Below are 18062 nucleotides of genomic sequence, written 5' to 3'. Positions count from 1 at the left end.
ATTCTTTTTTTTTTTACTTTTGACTTTAGTGTTGAAATGCTATTCTTTATGGATGTTTCAACGGTTTTGTGTTTCGAGGAAAATAGAAGCATTGTTAACATTCTTTTAGATTAATTTGGAAAGTGAGGCTCCATGTTTAGTTTGATGGAAATAAATATTAAAATGGAAAGAATAAAATGTGTCTCTGTTTCTTTGGAAAGGAAGGAAGTAACAGTTGTCCCGAAAAGATACTGTATGGTGTAACGACCGGCAATCACTCTAACCAGACCGGTTCTTGGGAATGTGGCCCATTTCTGTCAGTCAGGCGAAGCCTGCCGCCTACCCACCATAACCAACGAACAAACTGTCAGGCCATTATTTACATCCAAGTCGTACAGTGGGATTGACAGAAACTTGTTCAGAGCAATGCTATGACAAATCCTGTCTAAATGAAAAACAAGTGTACCTTTTTCTGTTGTCAATTGGTCTGTGGTTTCATATTTTTTCCTAGGCACGAGCACTAGTGTAAGGACAGAGATGTGTCACTGGATTTGGTAACATCCTTAGTGTTCAAATTGTTTTGAATACCATTTCAAGATATTTTTAAAGCAATACACGAATGTCCCCCTTTTGGGGGTATCTCTTCATAGACAACTAGTTTTGGCATCTTCATATTCATTATGATGCTTTTACATTTACATTTAGTCATTTAGCAGACGCTTTTGTCCAAAGCGACGTACAAGGGAGAGAACAGTCAAGCTAAGAGCAATAAAAAGCATGGTGTAACAATAAATACTACTTTACATGAGAATAAGAAAAACAACGACCTAGAAAAAAGGAAAAAGAAGTGCAGGAATGTAACTGCTGAAGTGCAAGTTAAGCGCTAGTCAGGTGCCAGTTAGGAGGGGAGGTGCTCTCTGAAGAGTTGGGTCTTCAAAAGCTTCTTGAAGGTAGAGAGGTGATGTGAAAGGCTTCTGGTCATTGTCACTAGCCACCCAGGCTATGCCCTGTATAGGTCCATGGTCCGGGACAGAGTGTGAAAATGTTTCACAGCACCACATTGCCAAAACCAGATACCAGGTGTTTACAGCTGCTTACTCCCGTGGCTGCATTTTTTATTTTTTTTTTTTTAAAGCATTACCTGGTTGATGATTTGTTAGGTAAGTCCTTTTCTGTCATGTATATTGTGCATTTCAATTGTGTTTTTGTTGAAGTTTGTGTCAACACCCCCAAGTTATTGATTTTTCTTAATCCCCAGATGGCGTTGTATGCATTACCTGCTCAAATTCATATACTCCGAAATGCTAAGCTGCTTCTCTAATATCATTACTGTTTTGCAAAATAAATGTTGTTCGACGAGCATTTAGAGAGACACACACACACTTGCATGGTTCATTTTAATGTTTTATGCTATACAGTAGCCAAGAATCATGTGGAACATGCCTTGGTTTAAATGGCTTAAGAAATGTCATATGGTTTCCACTAGGGGAGATGGGAGTCATTCTAAAGGGTGTCATGTATGTACACAAAAATCTAACACAAATCTAACACCGCTATCGGATGGCATATTGACACGAGGTATTTTAAGTTAAGAATCACCAGGTGCTGTGCCCTTTCCACGGCACAAAGATTAAATACCAGCATCAGTAGTTTCACATAATGTGGGCCTTCAGTCCTCAAAAGCGTTCTGCAAATATGAGTTCCTATGGCATTTACTGTCTGTTCACCCGTATTTAACCTTTCCTGTGGTTGCCTTAAAACACAGCAGAAGTGGTGGCAAGAATTCACATCCAAAGTTAGTGCAGAGACTGCTCAAATCATGAGAGTTTACAAAGATTCTAATAAGAGTGATTGATTTTGAGCCCTTCATCTTCTACCTCTACGGGTATATGTCCTACCAAGCTACCAAATGGAAAATGTCAACATACTGGCAGCTTGGTGTCAGTGCTTGCCAAATGGTGTGTCCATGTGGTCGCATCCAAGAAACTATGGTAATGGCCTCTAACGACAAAATGGACACCACTACCAGAGGCCCCGTAGTCTTTCAAAATAATGTCCTCTCCCTATGGGGTAATAAAGAGTAGTTCCGCTTCAGAGTCTGGATGAAACAGCCCAGTTCTCCAGCATCCTCAATGCTCAGTGAAGACTTTCTATCTCTCTCTCGTTCTCTCCCTCTTTCTCTCTCCTTCTGACTCTCCTCTTCACATCATATCTTTACAGTGTAGGAAAAAATGATTAGGAAAAACTATATAGTTAGAAATGCATTACCAAGCTATTAAGCTAAATCACCCTTGAGGAGCACTCCCATTTCATCAGCTGAGTGCCCTAGTAGGGAGAATAAAATATCTGGTTTTAAAATATGGCTCAGGTATCCCAGTGGGACATACAGGGCGGAGGGAAGAACACTGTACAGTTGCTTTAGTAAGGAAAAACAACCTGGGTCTTTTTCCCAAAGATGGTCCTTTCCATTCCTAGCCTGGCCAGCTGCTGTGGTGAAATTACCACTGTGACCACTAGGAGCAGTGTTGCTCAGATCTTGCTGTTCTCCAGGTGCGTGTCGATGTGTTTGATGAGGGCGTCGTCCGGGTAGTTGGTGGGGAAGGTGAGCTGGCAGAGCGGGCAGCTGCGGGCCGCATTCTCCTCCGTCTCCATCCACAGCTGCAGGGGACACATGCAGGGGTTAGTCACAGAACCACACGGCAGCCAACTCAAACCGATTCAGTCTGGGACCTGGCACAGATCTGACCCAGAGGGAACTTAGTTAGCACGCTTGAGTCTGTGGTGTTTCAGTTTCAGTTTCTACATGGGTTCAACTGCATTTAGGAGAGACTTTTAGTGATGTGTGTCTGTATTTGCAACCAATATGATCAGTAATGAAAACGCACAGGTAGACACTATAGCATTTCAGATTTGAAATGGAGTAACTACACATGACTCACATTGATGGAGGGCCATGACTGGCAATGGTCGGCATGGAGATGCCCCTGTAGGTGGCAAGTCAGGGTGCTGGGTCCCTCCGGGGCGGGGAATGGCGGGCAGGGGGGCAGGATAGCGCCCAGCGTCCTTGGTGGGCTTTGCACGGGCGACGGGCAGTGCCAGTCCTCCTCCTCCTCGTCGGAGGACTGCGGCGGTGTGACCAGCGGGGTAGGTGCGAGCGCGGCCACCATGGATGGGTTCTCCAGGCGGCAGAGGTGGCGCATCTCCACCAGTGGGAACCCCAGCTCCAGGCCGTGGTGGCGACGTGCCGGACTGCCGCCCAAACTCCCCCCCAAGCCTCCCCCTAGGCTGCCTCCGTGGGCAGACGCAGGCCTGGCACTGCCCAGAGATGCCCTGGGCAGCCACTGGTATCCCCCCGCCTCGCCCCCACCCATGGATCGCGGCTTGGGGAGGGTGGACACTGGGTCGCACAGCAGCCGGGCGTGGATGGGCTGGCGACCGTGAGACGAGGGGTCAGACATCTCGGAGTAACTACGGCGACCCTGGAAGCGCTCTCGCAGCCACCTGGTTGGAGGGCGGCTTGTGTAAGAGGTGGGGCCTGCCGGGGGGGAGATGGGGGGTGAAGGGCGGAGGCGGTCTGGGGAAGGGCGTTGAGAAGAGGGTGAGCAGCGCTGGGAGGCAGGAGAGTGGCGAGAGACTGTGGAGAGAGACAGGAGAACATCTACCATTACAACAGAGCATGAAGGGATAGTCAGGGCTTTAAACTTATGAAAGAACTTTGGGGGATGTAATATAACTAGTGGTGATCGGGAGGCTCTGGGGGAATGTGAGCTGAGTGTTTTAGGTAATGGAAGGTTGTTATACAAGGCATTTCAAGTAAGTTTATGAGGCATTTTTGGAGAAGGTACTTTAGGTTATGGGGGTATGTGGACGAGATACATTATAGAGAGTATATGATGGGGGTATTTAAGGTTGCGATGCCTGTGGGGGTGAGAGAGAAACAGTGACTCATACTGCTATTTCTACCCAGTTCATGCAGAGATAAGATTGCAAATGAGAGTGATTCACTAATCCATCTGATTGCAGCACTGAGTCTAACATGGAAATCCTTTGCGTCAACAGCACACCCCCGCATCGACCATACGTCGTACATCAAACGTCATTGGAATTCAACATAATTCATAAATAAAATAAATATTTTGATGCTCAACTAATTATTGCGCCAACCCTGAATCTAAATTAATGATGACTGTCAGGTATTGAGCAGATGATGAATTAATTATGAAGTGAATTTAGATGCTAGAGGATGCAAGCTCAGTAGGTGTGTTGTGTGTGTATGTGGAGGTGATGATTGAGTAGGGGTGTGTATGAGAGAGAGAGAAAGAGTGTGTGTGTGTGTGTGTGTGTGTGTGTGTGTGTGTGTGTGTGTGTGTGTGTGTGTGTGTGTGTGTGTGTGTGTGTGTGTGTGTGTGCCTGTGTGTGTGTTTTGGCTTTATTCACAAAACAGACCTGGGCTCTGCTGCTCTTGGGCAGATTGCCTAAGGATCTCACTCTGTTTGGCAGCCAGAGAGCGAACACGGCCCAGCTCCTCTGTGAGCTCAGTGTAGGCAAGAGCCAGATTCACTCTGAGAGAGAGAGAGACAGAGAGAGAGACAGACAGAGAGACAGAGAGAGAGAGAGAGAGAGAGAGAGAGAGGGTGCAGGGAGAGAGGATAGGCAGAAAGAGACGGGGAGTGGGATAGAGAGAAGGGGAAAAAGAGAAAGAGAGAGTTAATCAAAGAGAAGAGATAGATAAAGAAAGAGAGGTAGAGAGAGCAGAGAGACAGTTGGGTGCAGAGAGGAAGAGAGGAAGAAAATGGGATTACCATAAAATTATAGATTCAAAGAAAGTTCAAAGAGATGATCAAATTGATGAAAGAGAGAGGGAACAATGGCAAAAGGAAGTAGGGAGACGGCGGACTAAAAACGAGAGTTCTCCCATCGCTGCGTTTGATAGCAAATCATTGGGTGTTCTCTGCTAAGTGCTCTCTGTTCCATTTACTGAATGTGAAACACTGTTAATTGCAGATGGATCCTGCATCAGGGAATCAATTGTCCTTAATGATTCAGTGAAACTGTAGAAAGCCGGCAGCTCAAGCTTCTCACCAATCAAACTAATGAAGCACTTTCACTGGGCTCAGAAAGCATCACTTCAGCAGTGGGGATGCCCTTTCAGTGGGGCAAACCTCTCTAGCCAGCCCACAATGGCCTTTAATGATGGCTGCTCTATTTATAGCTGTATAGGGGCATTTGCTTAAACGCAAGACAGTGACTAGTGCAACCCAGATGGTTTCCTTTCCATTTTTATACTAGTAACACGTGTGATGGAAGACTGCTGCATTTGAGAGTGTTATTTTGTGAATAGCACAATTGTTCACAAACAAACAGCCCAAGCAATCAGATCTACATTCAGAAATGTTCAAAAAAGGCAACCAATCACTGCATTATTTCCTATTCTAAGACTGGAACACAGAATGTCACAGAAGTCTTAAGATATCATGGGGATTAGGATTATCCCGACGTCATATCCAACACCATTGGACTTTAAGTACCATTACTCACTGTTCATCTCCTGCCTTCTTGATCCATTCCACATCACAGTGTTCACAGGTTGCTGGCATTTCCTGAAAGACAAATCATGTGGTTTAATAACAAACGCTGTCTTTTTTATATATAGGTAGTGAATATGTGTCTATTTTTCTATCTATATCTGACCTGTGTCTGACTCTCCTGTAGCTGCCGAATCTCTTCCTGAAGTTGCTGTAACTCCGCCTTCAGCTCCTCCTCCCTCTGACACGCGTCCTGGGCCTCATGCCGTGCCCCCTCAAGCTCCGCCTCCAGCCTCTGCACTTTGAGGTCAGACAGAGCATCCAGGCTGCGGGAGCTCTGCAGAGTTGGCCCACGGCACTCTGGGGCATATATAATAGACATCGACATAAAAACATAGATACATACATATGAATTATACATAATTATGTATAATAAAAAATAGAGAGAGAGAGAGTGAGAGAGAGAGAGAGAGAGAGAAAGAAATGCACACAGAATTGGGTATTGGGTAATAGCAACAGAGATCTTCACAGTACACATATATGCAAGGAAAGTGATTTGAAGTTGCAGGGGGTTAGTCATAGCAAAATGTGTGAATTTGCTTTTCTCACTCAACCAAAGCAAGCCCCACTCACAAAGGCTAAAGGGTGAGAACGGCACTCTGGGGTGTTAGCTGGGTTTCATAACGCAGCAGTCAGAGAGGTGTGAAGACTTAATTAACCTTGAGAGTTGCCTCTGCCTGGCGGCTAGCTTAGCAGCAATGTCAGTGAGTATGCACAGGCTAGTCTACTACCAAGGGACTGTGTGTGCATTCATGCTTCAACACTATGACGTATAGGACATCTCTGCTGGTGAGTATCTCTAGGCATTGTCTGTCTTCGCTATGCAACTGTTGCTGAGACTGTAGGCAGTTTATGTGTGTGTGTGTGTCAGGAAATGTGCGTGTGTGTGTAAGTGTACTGAATGTGTGTGTATGAGTTTTGTGTATATGTGTGTTTGTCTGTGCATATGCATGCATGTGTTTGTGTATCTGTGTGTGTGTGTGTGTGTGTTTGTGTGTGTGTGTGTGTGTGTATGTGCATGCGCGTGTGCGTGTGTGTGTAGAGCCGTGCGTGATGGCACTGACCCTTACCGCGGTACACGTCCAGGCTGGTGTGTAGCTGCAGGTGGTGTGTGTCTTTGGTGCGCACATACGGCTGCTGCTGCGCCTATGGAGAGTAGGAATGCATCCGAATACATTATTCGGAAAAGCACAAACAATGGGATGGAAACAGATATTTCTACCCGAAGTTCCTTGTTATTATTCGGGGTGAAAAAAGTCAGCTCCATGATTGTCATGTCTGTGCGTCAGCCATTGTTTCTCCAAATTCATTCTTTGTTCAGTTTTTTTTCAGTTTGAATGTTGGGGTTCAGACAGTTCATAAAAATGAGATAAGTTAAAAATAAAAATAGGAAAAAGAGAGATTAAAAGTACAGTAAAAGGAAGGAGAAATATATTTCATGATCAATTATACGCCCATATTAAATCAATGTAATGCTTTGAAGGCACAACAATTGCACTGCCAATGAATATTAGGAAAATACAACATTTGTCCGATCTAACGTGACCTTCAGTATAAACCAGCACTTCTGGTCCTCTATTTGAATACAGATACAGAGACAATATTCATATAATTAACAGATCATTTTGTTGGTTGGACAGATACAGCTACAGACACCGGCAGATAATGTATCTGATGTACACCTCTAGTGGAGAGTCTTTGCCACTGCGCAGGCGAGAGCTGAGCTTTTGCAGGGAGTCGTCCCTCTGTCTCACGGCTGCCTCCAGACCACAGATACGCTCCACGTGCTGCTCCGCTAGAGTGGTCTGATCACACACACACACACACACACACACACACACACAAACACACACCCATACACATATTATGATGTGTTATAATTATAATAGGCATCATTGCTGTTCTTTACACATGCCAGATGAGGACTGTTGATTTGAATGTCATTATAGCCCAGACAAATCCTAAAACCATGCCTGAGGAGGGGATGGATGATGAATAATATATATAAGGCTCTGGAGCTCAGCACATGAATAATACAGATTGTTTCCTTTGTGCATCAGTGAAAATATGCTTCATTTGGATAATAACAGTCTATTACATGTATATCTTTTCCATCGAAGATGGTTAAAGCTGCTGTAACTCAAATTAATTCACCCTCTCCATTCACTTAGTATATCCACAGTGCATTATGTGTTTTCATGATGGGTTGATAATGTATTTTAATGTATTGTATATCATAATGTTTGACAATAGTATCTGTTATATAATAATATATCTGTTTCCATAACATATCTGTTTCTAAATAGTCATAATGATAGTCATAAAACATGACACAGGGATACATTGCTTTAAGCATGAAGTAGCATAATAATGCATAATGATAGTCATGACTTATGTCTCATATAATTATTATTACTCATGGCAAAGCTTATTTTTTTGTTTCTGATTAGAGAGCCCATACGTTTTGAAATGCGAAAAACTCCTTACTAAACTACTGCAAATTGCAGCTTGTATAAATGGTTAAGGTTAATGATATATGTGCCGTCTGACGCCTCAAAGGTGTTTTGACACCAGGTGTGTCCAGGAGGAGGCGCTGTGGCTCACCATCTTATCCAGGTCTCTCTGCACATTGCTCTTTTCCAGGTGGATCTTCTCATATGCCTGGATGACGTCCTCCAGCCTCTCCTCCCGTTCCTTGCTCTTCAGAAGCTGCAGTCATGCAGAGAGGAGAGGCACATATATCAGGGGAGTAAGGAGGGGGCACCTCAACAGCTCTTCAGAAGCTGCAGTCATGCAGAGAGGAGAGGCACATATATCAGGGGAGTAAGGAGGGGGCACCTCAACAGCTCTCTATTGATAAAATCACATCGCAGGTGTGAACACAAAATTAGAAATTTGAGACAAGCTACTTGATATCATGTACTGGTATTTGAGTAAAGAGGGATGGTGCAGGGAATGACTGAACTTACCAAGGAACCTCTAAGGGGCCCACGACCCATACGGATGTAGTTTCTAATATTGCAGTAATTTCCCTCAATGCCCTTTGGGATCAGCACAGAGGAAAGACGTCTAGAGTGATCGTAGATAATTCCATTTAGGTTTTTTTTTTTCATGGGAGCAAAAATAGAGCGGATCCGTCTCCCATTATATCTTATCTTCTTGTTCTCCTGTAGCTGGTGCTAACAACACTGAGGTCATGAGTGGGATCCCCAGGGAGCACACCTACTGATCAACATGTCTATGCTGTACTGTACTATACTAGAAGTCACTTTAGTGTGTCTGCAAGATGATTAACTGTAAATAAATGTAGCTTCTGCTGGAGTAAGGTGAAATAGTTTACTCCAGACTTAGGCTAGGATTTCCAGAATCATTTCTGAGAGTTTGAGTGGGAAGTGTGTACTGTGTGACAGAGGTGGTGCAGAGTTGGGATGAGTAATATCTCTTTTCTCAGGCAAGTGATACTGAGTGGGTCATCCATTCTGATGTAGAGTTTGAGTGGGGGGGTACGTCATGTGTGATGAATGGGATGGTGTATCAAAAAATAGGGGGTACCTCCTGCATCGTGGAAATTAGTTTTGAGGTTTAATACCTCCTATGTGATGGAGTTGATTATTTATATGATTGGCTGGTACCTCGTGTGTGTAATATGTCCTGTGTGAGGAAGGTGATTTTGTGTTTCATTGGATTGTACTTTTTGTGTGAGGGAGTTGATTTTGTGTTTGGGGGCGCAGCAGTTACCTTCTGTGTGAGGGAGTTGATTTTGTGTTTGGGGCGCAGTTACCTCCTGTGTGAGGGAGTTGATTTTGTGTTTGGGGCGCAGTTACCTTCTGTGTGAGGGAGTTGATTTTGTGTTTGGGGCGCAGTTACCTCCTGCGTGACGGAGTTGATTTTGTGTTTGGGGCGCAGTTACCTCCTGTGTGAGGGAGTTGATGTTCTGCTGCAGGCTGCTGCTGTCACTCATCATGAGGCTGGACTCTTTGGGATCACAGGAGCAACAGGGGCTTCGCTCCTCTCCAAACTCACTGATCATGGGGAACTAAAGAGAGAGAGAGAGAGAGAGAAAGAGAGAGAGAGAGAAAGAGAGAGAGAGAGAGAGGTTGATGGGGTACGTAATGAAAAATTGACTTTTCATAGCAAAAGTATGAAAGTACTTTTGGACTAAGAAATTATTGGTTGGAATGGAAACTATGCGAAGAGAAGAGAAGAGCAGAGAGGAGAGAGAAAAGACAAGAGATTCAGGAGAAAAGAGGTAAGGGTGAGGTCAGGTGAGTCTATCTGAGAAAAGGAGGGCTAGAAAGAGACACAGGGATGAAGTAATGGAGAGGTCAAAGTAAAAATAAAACTGGAGTCAGATTTAGAAGCGTCACAAATTGATTTCCGACGTTCAAGGTGAACATTTCATCTTCCATCTTTTCAGCAAAACTTCTTCCTTAACAATAGGAGATTATTTAGGGTTAACAAGCTCTCATTGCAACCCATATCTGTGTAATAGAACATGTCATCTTGTTTCTCTACAGAAACAAGCTCAATGGTTTCAAGAAACCCAAATGGTTCTAAATAAACATACATTTTGGCTAAGCTGTGTAGCGTTCTCACCTTGACCTCGTAGTTCTTGAGCTTGTGCTTGATGCTGATGTTCTCACGCTCAAGGCTGGCTAGCCGGCTCTTGATGTCGTGGTAGGCGGCCGCCAGGGCGAAGTGCGAGCTGGGGTACATGTCTTCAGAGAGCGGCGAGCTGGGCCAGCCCATCCCACAGCCGTCCTCCCGCAAACCCTCCACGCTTCCCAGAAGACTCAGCTCGCTGCTGAAGAGAGAGTCCATTACTCAGCTCCTGAGAGAGAGTCAGAGAGAGAAATGGAGAGAGGAAGAGAAAGAGAGTTGAGAGAGAGATATGGGGGGGGGGGGTAGAGAGAGTAGGGAGGACAGGGAGGGGGTGAGAGGAGGAGAGAAAAGGAGAGAGGTAGAGACATAGAGTGGGGATAGAGACAGAGGAGAGATATAGAGACCGATACAGAGAAAGGGGGAGAGAAAGGAAGAGAGAGAGAGAAAGAGAGAGAGAGAGAGAGAGAGAAGGAGGAGAGATGGGAGGATAAAGACAGACAGCAAAAACAGTAGGGACAGTAGGAAGACAGACAGTGATCAGAGTAAACAGAGTTGGAAAGAAATGAAGACAGGGAGATGTAAGAAAAAGAAAGAAGGAAGATAGCCAGAAAGGGAGATAAAATAGCTTTAGTGAAACTAGTAGTGTTTGACACACCCAATAATCCAGTCATTTTGTATCTATTTCACATGGAAACAAACTACTCTCAATCACGCTCACCTTTTATAAAGGAAGCAAGAAATAGGTCACAGCGATGACTGTGCTGTTGTCACGCAGTCACTCATGCCAAACCCTGAACAGCATTCTGGGTAGCCTGCTTCTTTTACTCAGGAAATTTCAAACATGCCACAAATACATTCCTAACACACAGTATTTCAGCATGGTGACTTATTTTTGTAGCACACCGTCAAGGTGAGTATTTTTCTAAATATATAACCACAGTACTAAGAAAGCCCCACATCACCCTGTGCTGTCCTTCGCTCTTTCAACAGATGGCTCTATGGGACTGAGCCAGTGACCCAGTGTGACCCTGTGCCAGTGTGGCTGGGGAAGAGACAACTAACTCCTCACCGTATGGTGACTGACGGAGATAGGGGGCAATGACCAGCTATGTTTTGGGCAAAGGGGAAAATTGATCCCCCAAATGCATAGCAATATCTCGTCTAAGGTCAACAGCAAAAGAGTAAAATAAGCATATTTGTCCACTTAAAAATATATTTTTGTAGAATATGCAAGCTCAATAATTAGATGTGGGAAACATAGACAATCTTAAAACCAGAAATGTTGGTAAAGCCATTTATGTAAATCACAAAAAAGCTAGATTTGTTTCTATTTCTGGGTAAATTAAGTTCTACCTTACTCAGTTGTCTATAAATTCACTTCTACCTTACTCAGTTGTCTATAAATTAACTTCTACCTTACCCAGTTGTCTATAGATCAACTTCTACCTTACCCAGTTGTCTATAAATTAACTTCTACCTTACTCAGTTGTCTATAGCGCTCCACCCCCATTACATTCACATACAATTGCACCATTTTTTTGTTTGCACTGCCACACATATTTGCACTGTATATATAATTTGTTTTTGTATTATTTGCATATTGTCTGTATATCTTCAATTGTCTTTATGTAATCTTTAAATTGTATATTGTCCTTGCCTTGTATATTGTCCTTGCCACCAACCAACGCCAAATTCTGTGCATATATCAACATACTTGGCTAATAAAGCCGATTCTGATTCTGTTTTAAGAATGAAGAACTGTGCTTCAGCCCTGTACTCTGTACTCTGTACTCCCCTGTCTAGTGTTCAGGGGTTATCCAGCACCAGTACTAGCACACTCTAGACCAGAGGTAGCCAACACGGTGCCCACGGGCACCTGGTCGCCCGCAAGGCATGTTCTAGAAACACTACTCGCAGATGATAACACTGGAGAAGTTGGGCCAAGAAGCACTTCTTTAACAACTAGGCCTAACCCAACAGCTTTAAACAAAGACTCTTTCAGCTTCTTATCATCTGATGTGAGACTAATCGAATAGTGATCTTTGCAACTTTGTTATTCAGTTTGAATCAAGCAAGTAGCCCTTTGTACTACTCAGTACCCTTGAAGTAGCTCTCAGTTTCAAAAAGGTTGGTGACCCCTGCTCTAGAGCGTTGCTGACAGACCAAAAAGCCAAATCTCATTGCTTGCTGGTGTCACAAACACTCCTTTTTCCACATGTCTGGACACTTCCCTGACTGCATGGCTGCTTCTGAGCCCAGACAGACAGAAGACAGACAGGGAGGCTGTTGTTCTGGCTCTGCTACCACTCCTGCCACCATAGGGGAGTAGTCTGTTTCAGAACCACGGCCAGTTCCGCCACAGACCTGGCCGCAGTTCTGAAACAAGGGCACAAGCAGCTTGTGTATGAGGCTGTGATTCTCCATCTCACAGCAGGGAGGCACTAATGTGGCTCAGATGAGCAAACGCCGAGCCTTGGCACAGCTAACAACTTATTAGAGTCGCACTGGGGTGAGGTGGGCATGGTCAATGTACCAAGCGACGACATCAAATCGCCAAACACGCCCACTGATGTCTTACTAGCGGCATTAATGCTGCATCTGCTTCTGCTCCATCTGAAAGGGACTGAGTGATGAGTAATGTGATTTTAGAGGCTAGCTTTCAAGGTCTTCTCAACACTTGGATCAGGCTTTTCATTAGACCTACTTCTTTTTTCCTTTTACCTTTCAGTTTGCAGGAATAATACCTTGAATAAGAATGCACAGCAGGGTATGCTGAAAGTGTGCATTATTCTGTCAGTATGATAGAGTTCAGCAGTGATTTATCTCGCATCTTTCTCAAACGAACACAGAAAGCTTACACTGTCTCTGTAATGTGTCACAAAGCCTGATAGCCAAGGCTGAGAACCTAACCCCAGACATTCATCTGACCCTTTGCCCAATCCAATTCTGAACATTTCTTCATCTTTTCATCCCCTTAGGGCTGCTGGTGACCATAGAGACCCCTATGGCACCATGCACCCCCCCCCCCCATCATCACCACACACACACACACACACACACACACACACACACACACATACACACATACATACACACACACACACACACATACACACACACACACACACACACACACACACACACACACACACACACACACACGCGCGCGCGCGCGCGCGCTAGAACGCCCCGGGCCCTTCTCGGCTTTGACTCGAGTGGGCGCCACCTCCTCGTCCGCCCACGTGCCCACTGAGAATGCCCGCTTTCAAGAGCCGGCATCAAATGCACCACGTAAGCACCGGCAGGGAGCGGGTGGTGAGCAGCGAGAGGGCTAGATGAACGGGATGCTCATGGCAGGCTGTGTGTTTCTGAATTCTCCATGACTTATTTATCGCCTGTGGGGACAGAGACAGGGGAAGCAAGGGAAGACAAAGGGGGAACTCTAGGGCGCTAGAGAGGATGTTCAGTGGAAGAACCTGGTCTTTAAGAGAGTGTGTGTCCATTTGTATGTGTGTGTGTGTGTGTGTGTGTGTGCGTGCGTGCATTTGTGTGTGTGTGTGTGTGTGTGTGTGTGTGTGTGTGTGTGTGTGTGTGTGTGTGATTCCGCATGTATTGCGCTTTGGCTATGCAGATTTTGAGTGGATAGCGTGCTAAGGTTCTGCAGTGGTCGGTTCAAATGGACGATTTGAAGTGGATGATAATTTGAGCTGCATATAAATGACTGTGATTTAGATCTGTGCCGACCGTGTAGGCTTGTGCGCTGCAAGGTTGGCCCTTTCACTGGACTGCTTTTGACTGCTGCCATAAAAGTGTTTTAAGATTTTGGCAAGCTTTAACACTCTTTTGATTCATGAGTTAAGATTGTATAGTGCAAATGGATTTTGAATGTTGGTAGACTAGGAAGAAGTTGTTGGGTTCTGGGATATGAAATTAACAGGGAGAAATTAGAGACCAGGCTTTACTTCCAATGGCCTGCACACCCACACAGACAGACACACACACACACATACACACACACACACACCTACACACATAGACACACCAGTGAGTACACACATACACCGAGTAAAAACAACATCCCCTCTGACCCACATATAAACAAACTTAAACGGCAATAACAATGTTATACACACCACTAATATATGAACCATGACAAAAAATTACATAAGCTAAAAACACACATGCTCCAAGCACCCTCACTTTACAGACAATTACACAAGAACCACAGCATCAACAAACAAATAGCCACATAGCTCTAGAAACAAAGGTGATGAAATGTAGGGCCGGAGTTTGTGGGTCTGGGTAAAGAGGCCAGTTACCCTGAGCACCATCAGCCTGGGGGAGAGCACTGAGGGCCCATATGTTAATGTCACATGGCTAATCCATATATTAATGTTCTTGTGGAACAGGAAAATGGACCGCATGTGCTCGCTTTGATTCTCTCTCCCTCTCTTCTCTCTCTTTCTCACGGGTTCCACTCTCTATTTCTCTCTCTATCTCTCTCTCTCTCATTCATACACGCACACACATATAGCCATACACACAAACACATAAACATGCACAAACACACACACATTTTGCCCGCGAGCAAGCCTCTCTCCTCCTCAAAACCGGATCTTTCAGTCTCATGACATATCAATAAACCATTCCATGGCCACTGGATGCATAGTGCACGTCATGCACAAAGCCAGCTCTGTTTACTGCAGCCGAAGCGTCCCAGCACACAGAAAGGTAAATGAGGATCAGTCTGTCCTGTCCTTCCCAAAGCTGTTGAGTGGCATCAGGTCAAGGCGGCACAACATGAATCTCTCTACAGAACCACCTGGGCAGTCTGACCCGACCAGTCACCTTGAAATAGATTATTTCCCACTTACAGAGGGTGTCTCCTTTGGCGAGTTAAATGAAAGAGGGTCTTTATGTCTTTTCTGCCACCATAAAGTATTCAGTCAAGGCCTTTGATATGGCCCATTGCTTAGAGCCCATTTATGGCTTATCCATGACCTTTCCTTGATAGAGAAGGAGAGAAAGAGAGGGGGGAACTTATTATTGGAGTGCAAGCTGCAGAAAGCAATTTGGTCAACGTTTGCGAAAAATGGCACCTTTTATTCTATTTCATAAAATGTTTCCAATTATGTGTGGTGCCAGACTGGTGGGAGAAGGAACTTTGTCATGACATTTTCAATTAAGCACAGCACTCCGAGCAGGTGGCAGGGGCATGCATGGGCACGAGTGACGCAAAATCTCCTCTCCCGTAGGATGGGTATGTGTGTGTGTCTGTGTGAGAAAGAGCGATTTTTCAGATTAACAAAGAGCAGCTCAGCTCATGGATTCAAAAATGTATGATGCTGACAATCACAGTACAGATTTCGATAGATAAAAAATCTTCAGCCATTCCTTCTCCAGTCGGAGAAACTTTAACTATTCCAACCAAGGTTCCTTATAGGTTATAACACTGGAACGGATGAACATTTCTGCAAGGAATACTCATAAATGTAAACCGTGATAATCATGTATGCAGAAAGTCTTTCACAAATAAGTGGCCTTCTGGAAAGTTGTTCCATTGTGCTTTTTTCTATGCATGTCGTCTGTCGACAATCATGCAAGTAAGATTTCTCCAGAGCTTTTTCTAGTCAGGGTCATGTTGTCTGTGTAGTGCTCCGAGTCATAATGTGGGTTATGTTTGTATTTACTCGCTCTGGTGGAAAGCGAATTATTCACGGTCAGCTGTGAAACGATCTCTTCGTGAACATGGATACATCCTCTTTTTGCAGTAACCATGATCGTCCCGCGCAAGCATAGAAATGTTGTGTGGCAGTATAGTCTACAGCTTAAAAGATACAATTGTAATACAGCCCATAGCTATAGCACTTCAACACGGTGTCAACATCTGTATCACACGCCTAAATGAGTTCAGAGCCCCGGCCCGCGGGATAACACCTCGCTGTAAATTAAATAAATAAAACTGTGACGCGAATTTGTTTAACACAAGAGGTAATTAAACATTAACTTGCATCCGCTGCATCAAAACTTCTAGTCCGACGGCAACCTAAGGTTGAGGAGTTGGCACAGGACAAAGTAGCTGTCCATAGATATGTGGTGCTGATCTATCATTCTTGAGTGCAGCTCCTATGGACATTGCCTACTACAGCTAAAGCAATATATCACCTATACTGACAACATTTCGTATAGATGCGTGGTTCAGTCTGGGTGGACTGTGATCCAAACGGTTAATGTGCAACGAGGACTGATCAGAAAACACAACACATTAGCTTAGGCAGGACAGAAAAGACTGGCCAACATAACTCATCGTGTCAAAGGCGGGATGTCAGGGGTAGCAAACAGATAAACATCCGAACGCTTCTATCAGTCAGACGTCGTTGAGTCATTTAATCCTTCATGTGTCAACTCGTTGTTTTTTCTGGTGTTAAGTAGTGTCATTCATTCACACAACATGGCTGAGTATAGGATATGTGACGCTCGCTTGGCTGTCCACCACGCTCGCTCGTTAGCTCGCTCGCCCAGGTCCCTTATAACCACAAATCCCATGCGCTTGAAATGCCATTAGGGTGAAGACAATCCCCTGATAACAGATGCACACACACTCAAACGCCGAACCATAGTGTACTCACGTTTCTTGGCGGGAGAGTCTGCGAGATCCATGACGAGAAAGCGGGTCCGTGTTCTTCATTCGCGATGTGTTCCTGCACTGGCTCGGCTCTCCCAGCTAGTTGTGACGCCCCCAACCCCCCAGCTCAACAATCTACGCCTACAATCAGCCAGACTATTCTCCAGCAGAGAAGAAAACGCAGGCTTCTCAACAGCCCTTTGCAGCGCAAAAGCGAGTTTGTGGCTGCGAAGTGCATAAAAGCAGAAACGCGTTCGGCGTACAAGCTGCCCTGCAGTCGCTCGAGAAACAGAAGACAGACAGCACATTTCCCTCATCAATGGGTGTACGTCGCACGTTGCATAACTGTCATCTTAAGCACAAATATTTAATTCTTGCCACGGTGAATGATGACGTCACGCTGTAATTTGATTGTCCTTCAAAGAGAGATGTATGGCTAATTTATGGTGAAAAATGACACTGCAGCTTATATATTATTTTTGTATGTATTCGTATGTATGTAAAGGCTAGCTTATTCAGAGTTTTATATTTTGACTGTTCATGGTGAATATGTTCAGATAATGCAAATTAACACGGAACTGAATGTTGTTCACAATGTATTAGTTTCTTATCATCTGACAATACACACTCAGAAAAATCCTCTTCGCATTAGCCTATTTAATGAACACTGAACGTAACACTTTTGTACACAAAACAGGGCAAGGGGGGGGGGGGGGGTGCGGTGATCTTGTGAAGAGGATAAAGCATTGACAAATAAATTATCAGTTTCAATGATACTATGCATACTTGCGCGCTTTTAAGTTGATGGACAAAGGCAATGAGCAGAAGGTTGAATAACAAAAGTTGTCTGAGCAATTAAAACTCTTATTTATGTTTTAATAAATTAATTTAGAAATGATCAAATCTGCAAATGGACTCCCTGACCTCCAAAGGGCCAAATGGCATTTTATGAGAGGACCTGTCTTTGATCTTCTCGCACCAGAAGATCTCCATTGTGTGAATTCACAGCAACCCCACGCATTAAATGCTATCAGATACACTAGCATGGCCTGGCCACTGCTTAAGTAATGACCATATCCTGCATTCCTATCACCTGGTTGTTTGCTACAACCTCTTCCATTGTCCCAGAAAGGATGTTTGTGACTTCCAACTTATGTGCAAATGTATATGAATGTAGTATATTCATGTTTGGTCTTCAATTGATCCTTGTGATGTTGGAAGCAGGGATGGATTAATGAACGGGCCTACCGGGCCCAGGCCCAGGGGCCCAT

The 18062-nt window shown here is 44.5% G+C and overlaps 1 protein-coding gene across 2 annotated transcripts; it reads right to left on the bottom strand.

Moving 5' to 3' along the window:
- Positions 1-1370: 1370 nt before the first annotated feature.
- Positions 1371-17160, bottom strand: LOC105912824 (TANK-binding kinase 1-binding protein 1-like). 2 transcript variants are annotated; one of them, XM_012841827.3, is made up of 11 exons: positions 16796-17160; positions 10161-10395; positions 9475-9600; positions 8169-8273; positions 7247-7369; positions 6635-6710; positions 5671-5864; positions 5518-5579; positions 4426-4541; positions 2919-3613; positions 1371-2637 (listed from the first exon to the last, which is right to left on the bottom strand). In XM_012841827.3, exons 2-11 carry the CDS (start codon positions 10383-10385, stop codon positions 2509-2511), a joined length of 1851 nt encoding a protein of 616 aa, XP_012697281.1. In that variant the 5' UTR covers positions 10386-10395; positions 16796-17160; the 3' UTR covers positions 1371-2508. The 2 variants fall into 2 exon arrangements, with proteins under 2 accessions (XP_012697281.1, XP_031430694.1); XM_031574834.2 differs by having other exon boundaries at positions 10167-10395.
- Positions 17161-18062: the final 902 nt, after the last annotated feature.

This window comes from Clupea harengus, chromosome 1 (assembly GCF_900700415.2).
Source record: "Clupea harengus chromosome 1, Ch_v2.0.2, whole genome shotgun sequence".
NCBI lineage: Eukaryota > Metazoa > Chordata > Actinopteri > Clupeiformes > Clupeidae > Clupea > Clupea harengus.
This window is presented reverse-complemented; position numbering and strand designations above follow the sequence as displayed.